The sequence below is a fragment of the Salvia splendens genome, chromosome 14 (assembly GCF_004379255.2).
Source record: "Salvia splendens isolate huo1 chromosome 14, SspV2, whole genome shotgun sequence".
NCBI classification, from domain to species: domain Eukaryota; kingdom Viridiplantae; phylum Streptophyta; class Magnoliopsida; order Lamiales; family Lamiaceae; genus Salvia; species Salvia splendens.
Window position 1 is genome coordinate 30,518,577 of NC_056045.1, and position 10,815 is coordinate 30,529,391.

General features: G+C 37.4%; 2 protein-coding genes across 2 annotated transcripts; both read left to right on the top strand.

Moving 5' to 3' along the window:
• Positions 1–660: 660 nt before the first annotated feature.
• Positions 661–4,821, top strand: LOC121765218 (dolichyl-diphosphooligosaccharide--protein glycosyltransferase subunit 1B-like). Its single transcript, XM_042161268.1, has 9 exons — positions 661–809; positions 966–1,010; positions 1,568–2,199; positions 2,508–2,655; positions 3,007–3,186; positions 3,302–3,370; positions 3,801–3,890; positions 4,329–4,478; positions 4,590–4,821. Exons 1-8 carry the CDS (start codon positions 705–707, stop codon positions 4,455–4,457), a joined length of 1,398 nt encoding a protein of 465 aa, XP_042017202.1. The 5' UTR covers positions 661–704; the 3' UTR covers positions 4,458–4,478; positions 4,590–4,821.
• Positions 4,822–4,940: 119 nt separating this feature from the next.
• On the top strand, positions 4,941–10,400 carry LOC121765217 (protein ENHANCED DISEASE RESISTANCE 2-like). The gene is made up of 20 exons (XM_042161267.1): positions 4,941–5,873; positions 6,280–6,354; positions 6,449–6,502; positions 6,590–6,708; positions 6,856–6,983; positions 7,069–7,115; positions 7,199–7,299; positions 7,442–7,537; positions 7,607–7,671; positions 7,750–7,821; positions 7,911–8,057; positions 8,132–8,415; positions 8,494–8,557; positions 8,630–8,805; positions 9,001–9,102; positions 9,231–9,281; positions 9,364–9,507; positions 9,584–9,679; positions 9,824–9,925; positions 10,019–10,400. The coding sequence occupies exons 1-20, from the start codon at positions 5,727–5,729 to the stop codon at positions 10,115–10,117; spliced, it is 2,169 nt and encodes a 722-aa protein (XP_042017201.1). The 5' UTR covers positions 4,941–5,726; the 3' UTR covers positions 10,118–10,400.
• Positions 10,401–10,815: the final 415 nt, after the last annotated feature.

The following is a 10,815-nucleotide window of genomic DNA, read 5'->3' on the forward strand; positions in this document are numbered from 1 at the left end:
TTTATTAGTGTATCCAATAAAATTCATAGGTGATCAAACTCACGACTTATTGATAAGCGGAAAGCGTGTTACCAATCTATATTTTAGAATTTTAAAGTTGTGGATTGAATATATTGATCAAGTTTGGAAGTCAAAAGTGTTGTTTTGCTCATATATTCCATTGGTAGGGCAATGCTAATTAATGGTGACAAATATAGAGAAGAAAATGAAGCAAGGAAATTGTCATTGCAAAGAGTTGAATATTTTACTTATAAGTAGGAGTTTTAATATAGTACTTACTTTTATACAAATAATAAAATGTGAGTAGGATGAATTAATGAAATGTAGTATAGTTTATTTATCAAAAATAGGTGAAGGTAGTACTATAAAAGATAATTATTCATTACATGAATGGAAAAGCAAATATGAGATAATTATTCGTGGATTGCAAGAGTATTAGTATATTAATTGGATGAGTATTTAATTATTTTTAATGCATAGAATTAAAATTTAAATTACTCCAGAGTAAATAAATTATTGAGTATGGATCCGAACTATTGAGCAAATCTCCCATAAAAAACCCGACCCGTAAACTAATTCCATAAACTGACCCATTTCCGAAGATCCGAACCCGGGTTCAGACAACCAGTTGACGGGTCACGGCCTGCATAGAAAACTTGCTACTCATCACTGTAGAGAGAGAAACTCACTAAATCTTCACTCCAATGGCAGCTGCGATTTTCTCTCTCTTCATTTTCGTCGTCGCGCTGCTGATCGGAACGTCGTCGGCCTCCTCCTCTGGCCTGCAGATCCTCCAAGCCGAGCGTCAGGTGAATTTTCTTCTCCGATCCTTTTCTCCATTCGTTAATTCGAAGAGGTAGGATTTGATTTTAATCTGCAAATGTAATCTGTTGATGAATTATTGTTTTCATGTTTATGTGATGATTTCATTTTGATTCACTCTTCTGCGATTGAATTTGGTGCAGATTGAATTGACTTCGCACATTGTTAGGGTTTATCTGACATTGAAGGTAAATTTTCGGCTGTTATTCGCATTGATTGAGTGGAAATAAGCAAATCGGTCTATTGTGAAAGAGGATGTTATGCATTATTTGTTTGTGTCTCTTCGCGGATGAAATCATTATGTGTTTTAATTGTATTTTGGAGCAGTAAGAGTGATGGTGGTTTAATGAAATTGGGCTGCGTTCCAGCGCTATGAGGTAATTAGTTTTCCAGCAACCGAATGATCTGCAGAGACAGTGTGATGTTTTAATGACTTTGAGCCAAAATAATTTTCAAAATATATCATTATTGTTTAGTTTTTTTCGAACTTGGTGAAATACCTGTAATTAGCGCCCGATGGGGTTGCAATTTGATTGACGATGGCTTAAAATTAACCGAAAATGAAACAGAAACTGAACAGACGAGCAACTTCCAACTTTACTGGAGAATGAGTGTTTGTGTGCGTGTTATCGGTTATGGTGCATGAGCTCAAATACTTACCTTGCTAGTATGTTTACGAACTTCTTATTATTGATCAGTAGAAAAGGTTTGAAAGTGTTGATCGGATCAAATTTTCTTTCTGTAGATAGAGAACACTGAGGATGCTCCAGCAACAGAAGTTCTTCTAGCATTCCCACCTACGCAGTTTGACCATCTAGCATTGGTTAAAGCAGCTGTGACTGTCGGAAAAAAGAGGAAGAAATCTTATGTTCCTCTTGAAGCCAAGCCAACCGAAAGACCTGACGCACCTAATGGAACAAAATACCATTCTGTGTCATTGCTCAAACCATTGGCAAAGGGTGAGACTACCAATCTAGAAATACTTTACATCTTGACCCAATCTCTCGAACCCTTCCCAGAGGAGATAGCGCAGTCTGATCCTCAATTAGTGTATTACCACGATAGTGCAATTATACTATCACCATATCATATTGCGCACCAGGCAACCATGATTAAAACCCCAAGTAACAATGTGGAATCCTTCACCCAAGTCGATCCTGCTCACCGTAGTGGCAGTGAACTGAGATACGGGCCGTATGAGGGTCATGGTCCTTACTCATACTCTCCTATTATAGTCCATTTTGAAAATAACCATCCGTTTGCTGTTGTGGAGGAGCTTGAGCGGGAAATTGAAATCTCTCACTGGGGAAGTGTACAGGTCACTGAGAGTTACAAGTTAGCTCATGCCGGTGCTAAGCACAAAGGTGCTTTCTCAAGGTGAGGTTCCAAGGAAATGGACGGAACTTCTATTTTAGTATTAAGTTTCTTTCCTATAGTGGTTTTCTTAAGTTAAATGTAGTTTTTATTGTGCGTGTATCATCCAAGCATGTCTTCAGAGTTTTACTCATAAATTCGAAGTTATAAAGTTTACTTGGCCGTATGCCTTGCAATGCATTATATGCTTGCAATAGTTAGATCTTTTTTGTGTAATTTTTGTGTTAGTTATAATTCATGGTAACTGTTAAATTTACAGATTAACTGAAATTTGCTTTGGCCCTTCACATTATTAAATTGTCTTTTTACAGGGTTGAGTATCAATCAAGACCAGGCGGTAGTGGTGTCTCCTCTTTCAAGCATCTTCTTGCAGTACTACCCCCACGCGTTCATTCTGTCTACTACAGAGATGAGATCGGAAATATATCAACATCCCGTTTGCGTACAAACTCCAAGAAGGTAGTTCTCACTCTTACACCTCTTTTAATATATGAATCACTAATGTACAAAAACTAGGAAAAAGTGGGCCCTATCTTAGGCTGCTGGTTTTTTAGCCTTCTTTCTTTTTGTAAAGCTGACTCAATTTCTTCTTTCTGAACAATTATGATTGAATCTGTATCTATTTCGATTCTTCCATAGTGGTGGTCTATAATTGAATATTTAAGAACTGTGTCCTATTTTAGATGCTTAAAAATAGATCTTCGCACTACATAGTAGTCAAACTTTCTGGAAAGAGAATAATGATGTCTTGTCTTAGCACCGTTGTTGTGCTGGCTTATCTGACTTTATGCTCGTGTTTTTCTCTCCCAGACTGAGTTGTTAATAGAGCCGCGTTATCCTTTATTTGGAGGCTGGAAAGCAACCTTTCTCATTGGATATGGAGTGCCACTGAAGGACTTCCTGTTTGAATCAGCTCCTGGTGCTCGTTACCTGAATTACACTTTTGGCTGCTCTATCGCGGATACTGTAGTTGACAAGCTGACAATCAAAGTATGTGCTCTATTATCAGTTAACACGTTGTTATATTGAATTATGTTTCTATAAGTTAAGGATTTAATAAATTGTCTGCAAGCACATGCTATAACATGAAATTTAATTGTTTTAGGTTGTCCTCCCAGAGGGCTCAAAGGACCCGTCTGTTGAAGTTCCATTTGCAGTCAAACAAAGTTTAGAGGTATGATTATTTAAATTAAACCTCTAGTTCTCATAGTATCTACTAAAACATCAAACATTCTTAACAGATTTGTTTTTTTTTTAAATTTTAGCTTTTATTGTGCCATATATCTTCATCTTTGTAATTAAACATCTGATCATAACAGCGCTGGGTGACATGTTATTTTCCGATTTTTTTAGAGCTCTGGTTTTAGTAATTTTCTCTGCATACGCTGGTGAAACTCCATTTATTGATCAATTTCTGATTAGAAGTTTTTTCACAGCAATGAGCCTTTTTTATAAATATTATAGTGATCTTTATGCAACAAAAGCACCAAAACTGTGATGCGGGCCGCAATATCATATAGTTACTCTATGCTGTAATCTTTGGTTCATCTGATTGAGATGTACATCGATTGATATTGGATTTAATGCTCTTACAACATTTGCAGAAGAAGTACTCGTACCTTGACGTCATTGGACGGACTGTGGTGGTTCTGGAAAAGAGAAATGTAGTCCCTGAGCATCATGTTCCTTTCCAGGTAACCCTAAACTTCTATACAGAAATAATTGTCTAATCACACTTTCTTATAATATGAGCTATATATATTGCCTTCGAAAACTAACTACCAGTAGTATATCATCATGAGCTTATTCATCCACACAAAAAAAATACGTTCAACGTGCGCACACAAAAAAAGAGGGGAATTATGAAAAGTTATTCGCCTTTAGTTCAAGCATGATATGTATTCAGGTAGCTGCTTGTGTTTGGCCTTGACCCGATGTGCTATATATTGGTTTGTCATAAAGCAGTTTGTATATCATTTCGAAAATTCCCAAAACATTACAGACCCTGTTCTTAAATGAGCTACTTTATTATCAAATCTTTACTTTCTTGTAGATTTCATGAAATTTTAGGTCTCTATATCTATTTATATATACAAATTTTCAATCTCCCTCACCTTATTCCGTACATGCAGGTCCATTACAAGTTCAACCCATTATTTATGCTTGCTGAACCCTTGATGCTAGCTTCTACGTTTTTCCTTCTCTTTGCTGCTTCTGTTGTATACCTCCACATCGACCTTTCAATACGGAAAAAATGCTGAACGGTGTAACACTTGAAAAAGGTATCATTTCTGATCTCATTGCAATAATCTAGTTCTCTAAACTATTGCAGCATTCAAATATGAGCTGTTGCATATGTAAAACCTCAAATGTAATGCGTCTGTTGTGATTAGGTTGATGCCATCGAGGATCACGGATATAGGAATGACTTTTTTCGCGGATTTAGCCAAAATGTAGCATGAACTGCATAATTTACATCATAGTGAGACATTGCATCTGTTCTTGACATTGACTTCGTATCTTTAGATGAGAAAAACTGGGCGAATCTTTTGCCTTGAATTCGAGTAGCGAAACCTTTTTGGCCTTGAATTCGAATTCGAAATGATATAGTTTATTTTGTGATGAGTCTGGAATTCTGAGTCATCACGTTCGAGGGAGAAATGGGAAACCATTACTGATCCTCTTAAAAAGAGCAACGGTTTTGAACTTTTTTTCGTTTTGGGCTACGAATTTTTTCAATTGGGCTGAATTGATTGGATTTTTTGTATGGATTTTTATAATGTGATGACACAGATGTAGCTTGTACAAATACAATGATTTCAATAACACGAATTTCTTTCTTAAATTGGTCACCAAGAAGTTGGAATATGCCCTATTCAAATCGAATTTCCACACATCATATGCCTACTTAAAAAATAAAAAAGACATGTTTGATTGTTATTAAAAATGTCCCTCTAAAGAAGATGATCAATTTAACAAAATCTTTAAATCTACTGGTGTGAAAGAAATTTCACAAATATCACGAAAACTACTTCCTAAAAAACTTGAAAGGCAATAGTGATTAGAAAATGTCGCACAGCCATCAATCTTACAACTCAATTCCTTTTTACTCAACACACAGAAAACACCAAAAAGGGGAAGATACAAAGGGCATAACCTTAAATTCACAAAACAATGCTAACTACCTTAAATACACCAAAATCTACATTCAAATTCCTCAAACGACAGAAGAAAAGATAAAACCGAAAACAAAAACTGTCAAAAAAAACAGAACGAAAAAAAAAGAGAGAAAAAAATGTTGGGAAAATTTTCAGCTCTGTAGAAAACTTCAAACAAATTGTTTTAAGTTTCAAGCCTTGGATTCTCTGCATCCCATTGGTTGGTGGGATCAGAGGATCACACCTCCAAAAAAAATTTATTTTCTTTTTTCGAGGAAATAAATCTGCATGTATTTTGAAGTGTAGTTGGAAAAAAAGGGGATTTTTTATTTTTGATTTTTTTGGTTTGGTTTGGTTTTTAGTAGTGGAAAAATGGCAGGAAACGAAGGGGAAATGAGGGGATGGTTGTATTTGATTCGTTACAATAGATTTGGGCTTCAATATTCACGTAAGAGATACTTCATTCTTGAACATAATTGCCTCAAGAGGTTCAAAGCCGAGCCTACTTCTGATGATGAGGTTCTCTCTCTCCCTCTTTCTCACATTCATGTAATAATCATGTGTGTGTGTATTTGTGATTTTTTCTGATAAAATCTTGAAATAGAGAGATATTCATGCAAAGGCTTCTATCATCAAATTGAAGCACAGAAAAATTGACTCTATAAGTTTTAGTAATTTAAACAAATTAATGCAGAAATAAGTAGTACATTATTATTTCTAATTTTTTAGCCTTTTTATCTATAGGAATTGCAGTTTTTGGCTCTTCTGTAATGATTTTGTGCCTCTTAATTTTTCCCTTTTCCTTTCATTTCCATCATTCCCACATACATTTTTCACTAATCTTCAATAACCATATAATTTTTGTAAAATTTTGGACTAATTGTGATTCTAAACTTCTTTAATATTGATGAATTTTCACTCTCAGGAGCCTATGAGAAGTGCAATAATAGACTCTTGCATTCGTGTTGTCGACAATGGAAGAGAGAGCTACCGTAGAAAAGTATAACTCACCTTACATTTATATGTATATATACAATCTTAAGTTCCAATATGTATTGATGCTATGATCATTCTTTTTTGCTTGTGAATTGCAGTTATTTTTCATTTTTACTCTTTACAACACCTCTAATCATAGAGACAGGCTCAAGGTATGAAAAGAGTCTTCCATTTCTCCAACTTTTTCGTCAAATTTAGAAGGTTCGTATTAAATAGGAGTGTTTCTTGAATTCTTGTAGCTGGGAGTGACCAGCTCGGAAGAAGCTGCTCGTTGGGTCCGAGCCTTGCAGGATGCTGCACTCCATCCAGGAACAGATATGGAGTCGAGCACTGACGAAAGAAAATGGCAGCCTTTCACGTAAGCATGTCCAGATGTTGATCAACTTTTGTGGAAATGTGTTTTAAGGCCTTTTTTCTGTCTTTATATATCGAAATTGCAACTTATTTTTTTCTTTTAGGTTTAATTCTGTTTTTGTGTTTCATTCATTTTTTTCGCTTTGAAAAGCATGAGTGTGTCAAAGAGAATGCGAAACAAGAACTCTATCGACTGGACTGCGACTTCTATGCAAGTGAACACCAAGACATCTGATGTTGTAGCGCCCGCGTCCTGGAAGATATTTGGCTGCCAAAATGGTACTAAAATAGTTTGATTTTGAGTCATTTTCTTGCTGTCTAAAGTCACATTTTTATGCATATTTTCTCCCCATTATCTCTTTAGGACTGCGTCTCTTCAAAGAAGCTAAAGAGACGGATCCAACTGGGAAGGTAGATTCTCTTTCGAGTTTCAACATCACTTTGAGCTAATATTTTGCAAATTAGAGATGAAAATTATAGCAATTGCTTATTAGGAATGGGATGAGCATCCGGCTATTATGGCCGTTGCTGTCATTGATGGAACACCAGAAGCTGTTTTCCGTACACTCATGTCCATTGGTACCTCCAGAAACGAGTAAGCCTGCTCGATTCATGGAAATCTAACATATTCTCTTCATTTTTTCAGAGGATTTTTTGCTGATTAGTGTCTTCAAAGAGTATGATTTGGTTTTATTGTGTTTTTGGAGATTCTCTTGCTGAAAAGTTGTGTTTTTCAGGTGGGATTTCTCGTTCTCCCGGGCCACAGTAGTCGAGCATCTAGACGGGCACACAGACATTGTTCACCTTCAACTCAACAACCACTGGCTACCATGGTTAGAATTGTGACTTTAAATTCTTCTGCTTCACACCATGGTTAGTGTTTAAGAGTTTTTTTTCTGCAGGGCGATGAAACGAAGAGACTTGTTGCTTCGTCGTTACTGGAGAAGAGAAGAAGATGGCACATATGGTACATTTTCTCAACTCAAAAACACAAAAAAACAGAACCAAAATCAATCGAAAGGCTTATGCCCATCGTTCGTTTCAGTTATCCTCTACCACTCCGTCTTCCACAGAAAGTGCCCGCCTCACGATGGATATGTCCGCGCCTGCCTCAATAGTAAAACACCGTGTTTCCCCTAAAAGCAGTTTAAAAAGTTAGTTAAGTTAGTTATTGTGTTTGTTTTCTTGCTGTCAAAAAACGAGCAGGCGGTGGTTACGTGATCTCCCCAAGCCCTGAGGAGAAGGTGTGTGTCATTAAGCACATGCTCGCCATCGACTGGAAGTGCTGGAAGTCGTACATCCAGAAGGGGGCCGCCCGGACCATCACCACGCGTATGCTTGAGAAAGTTGCTGGTGTGTTTTTCGCTGCTTTTTAATATGAATTATGTTATTGCTTTGGCCCAATTTGCCGAGCCCTGTTGTTTTAGCCCTGAGGGAGCTGTTCCGGACAAAGGGAGGGAAAGGGAGCCACGATTATATCCCGGGAGAGGTGAGCGAAAAGGAAGAGGTGGTGAAGGCAGAAGCTAGCTTTGATAGGCAGCATAGTGTGACAGATGATGAGTCTTCTAGGCAGCCGGCCTCGTCCTCCAACACCACTCTCATGGCCCTCCGTGACTCGGTCGATGAGTTCTTCGACGTCCCCGAGCCCTCAGACGACGAGGGAGGGCTCGAGACTGGCGGATGGGCTGAGAGCCCGGATATGTGCTTCGTGGTATGGCCTAATCCTGTTTTCATCAATCATGAAAATTGTCCAATTTACTGATTTTCGTGTTCAAAATGGCGCGAGCAGGAGCAGCCACAGACGAAGGTTTCGTCCGCGACCACCTTCATGAAGAAGCTGCAGAATCTTGCAGGTTAGTATCTCAAAATCAGTACTACTACCAAACAGCAAGATATGAAATTTTGAAATTTGCTTGATTTTGTAGTCCAAAAGAAGGGGTACATTGAGCTGCCCGAGCTGTCGATGGAGGAAAGTTCGTCGCACTACTATGGCTCGACACTTCCAAAGGACCCTAGCTACACCATGCCGTGTAGCTGGGCGCCCGCGGACCCCTCCTCGTTCTTGATCCGCGGAGAGAACTATTTAAAAGACAACAAAAAGGTTTGCACTTTCACTTGCTATAAATGGGAGGCTTTCTTGAATAAAAACTACCTAAATTCTATTTTCTTGATCAATGGTTGCAATGACTGATCCACTGTCCTCATTTCAACACAAAATCGAGCTTCCGGGCTCTCATAAAAATGCGTTCTTGAAGCTGCCTTCATCTGTTTTTTCTCTGTTCTCTCTCTCTCTTAGAACAAGGCAAAGACTACCTTGATGCAATTGGTAGCTGCTGATTGGCTAAGATCAGACAAGCGCGAAGACGATCTATCCAGCCGACCTGGCAGCATTGTTCAGGTCAGAATTCGGATTCACCACTCCAAGAAAAAACACAACTAACATTCCTGATGTATAGATTTGTGAATCAAGAAAACTATGCACAATTTTCTCACGAGACGACCTGATATGACTTTTTCGTTATGCAGAAATACGGGGCAGTTGGAGGTTCTGAGTTCTTCTTTGTCATCAACATACAGGTAAGCCTAAAACTTGCTCATACGCCTAAAATTTGCCCAAATTGCGCGTTTGTTCATCATTTTCTTTCGTCTCGTAAACCAGATCCCGGGCCCAACAATGTACAACTTAACCCTCTACTACATGCTCAAGACTCCCTTGGAGGAGACACCTCTCTTGGAGAAATTTGTCAATGGAGACGACGCTTTCAGGAACTCGAGATTCAAGCTCATCCCTTACATCTCTCAGGTCTCGCGTCCACTCCAATTTTTCACCATTTCTTTTATATCCGACACTCACACACTCGATGTGATGATCGCCACAGGGCTCTTGGATAGTGAAACAGAGCGTCGGCAAGAAATCGTGCTTGTTAGGCCAATCCCTCGAGGTCAACTACATCCGCAGAGATAACTACTTGGAGGTATCTTAACTAGCTTAACTAACTTTTTTCAGCATCTCAACCAACTTAACTAACTTTTTTCAGATTGCTTGAGAATCTTAACTAATTTAACTAACTTTTCAAACTACTAGACTATCTTAACTAACTTAACTAACTTTTTTTCAGCTTGACATTGATGTTGGCTCATCAACTGTGGCAAGGGGTGTAGTAAACCTCGTCCTCGGCTACCTAAACAATCTCGTGATTGAAATGTCATTCTTGATACAGGCGAGTGAGACATACTTGAGGAATTACGCCACTTTTCGATTCATAACCATTTTCAAGATATTTTTCAAAAATATTTTCTCTTATTTTTTGTAGGGAAACACTGCTGACGAGCTGCCGGAGGCCCTGCTGGGGACGTGCCGCCTCAACCACCTAGACGTCGGCAAGTCCATTGCCACTGACACCATCAGATAGAGAGGGATAACTGATTTAAGTGTAAATGGTTGAAGTTTGAAATTGCTAAAGTTGTAGTCTTTTTTGGTGTTTTTTTGTCCATCCCATCAAAACACACACACACATATAGTTGTGGTGTTCTTGGAGATGGAGAATAGAAGAGGTTTTTTTCATACTTTTGAAATTAATGTTGTTTCATGAAATCTCCCTTTGTAACCTTATTTTTATGCTTCTTTTTTTTTTACCAAATTTGTAGATACTGTAATAATCAGTTTAAATAAAAGAATCTTAGTATTGTATTTTAGAGATGTCCAAGTTTTATTTATTTCATGTTTAGATAATTATAAGAAAGTAATTTATTCTTGTTTGAAAATTTAATATGATTGTTTAATTTTAATGTAACAAAATAAAAGGTACTCCTACGTACAACTTGTAGGATTCTGATTAGAAAGCACAATTCAGCTATATTTTTATTGCTTTTGATTGCCCATCTCAAGAATCTTATAAATGAAAAACTTTTTTTATGACTTCAGTTAATAATTTTGAATACAAATAAAACGTGTTGATTGTTCATGGATTTTTGAGTTTTATAGTTTTTTTTTGGGCAACATACTGCTTTTTTGGTCATCATTTATAATTAAAATCTAGGATTCAATTTTTTAATGTAAATGTATTTTATTAATTTGCATAAGGTTTTAAATAAAACAATAGGGTGCTTG

Coding starts and splice junctions, on each gene's coding strand:
- LOC121765217 (XM_042161267.1), top strand. CDS start 5,727: ATGGCAGGAAACGAAGGGGAAATGAGGGGATGGTTGTATTTGATTCGT. Junction 6,355..6,448: donor GAGAGAGCTACCGTAGAAAA/GTATAACTCACC, acceptor TGTGAATTGCAG/TTATTTTTCATTTTTACTCT. Junction 8,806..9,000: donor ATTTAAAAGACAACAAAAAG/GTTTGCACTTTC, acceptor TCTCTCTCTTAG/AACAAGGCAAAGACTACCTT.
- LOC121765218 (XM_042161268.1), top strand. CDS start 705: ATGGCAGCTGCGATTTTCTCTCTCTTCATTTTCGTCGTCGCGCTGCTG. Junction 2,656..3,006: donor TGCGTACAAACTCCAAGAAG/GTAGTTCTCACT, acceptor TTTCTCTCCCAG/ACTGAGTTGTTAATAGAGCC. Junction 3,371..3,800: donor CAGTCAAACAAAGTTTAGAG/GTATGATTATTT, acceptor CAACATTTGCAG/AAGAAGTACTCGTACCTTGA.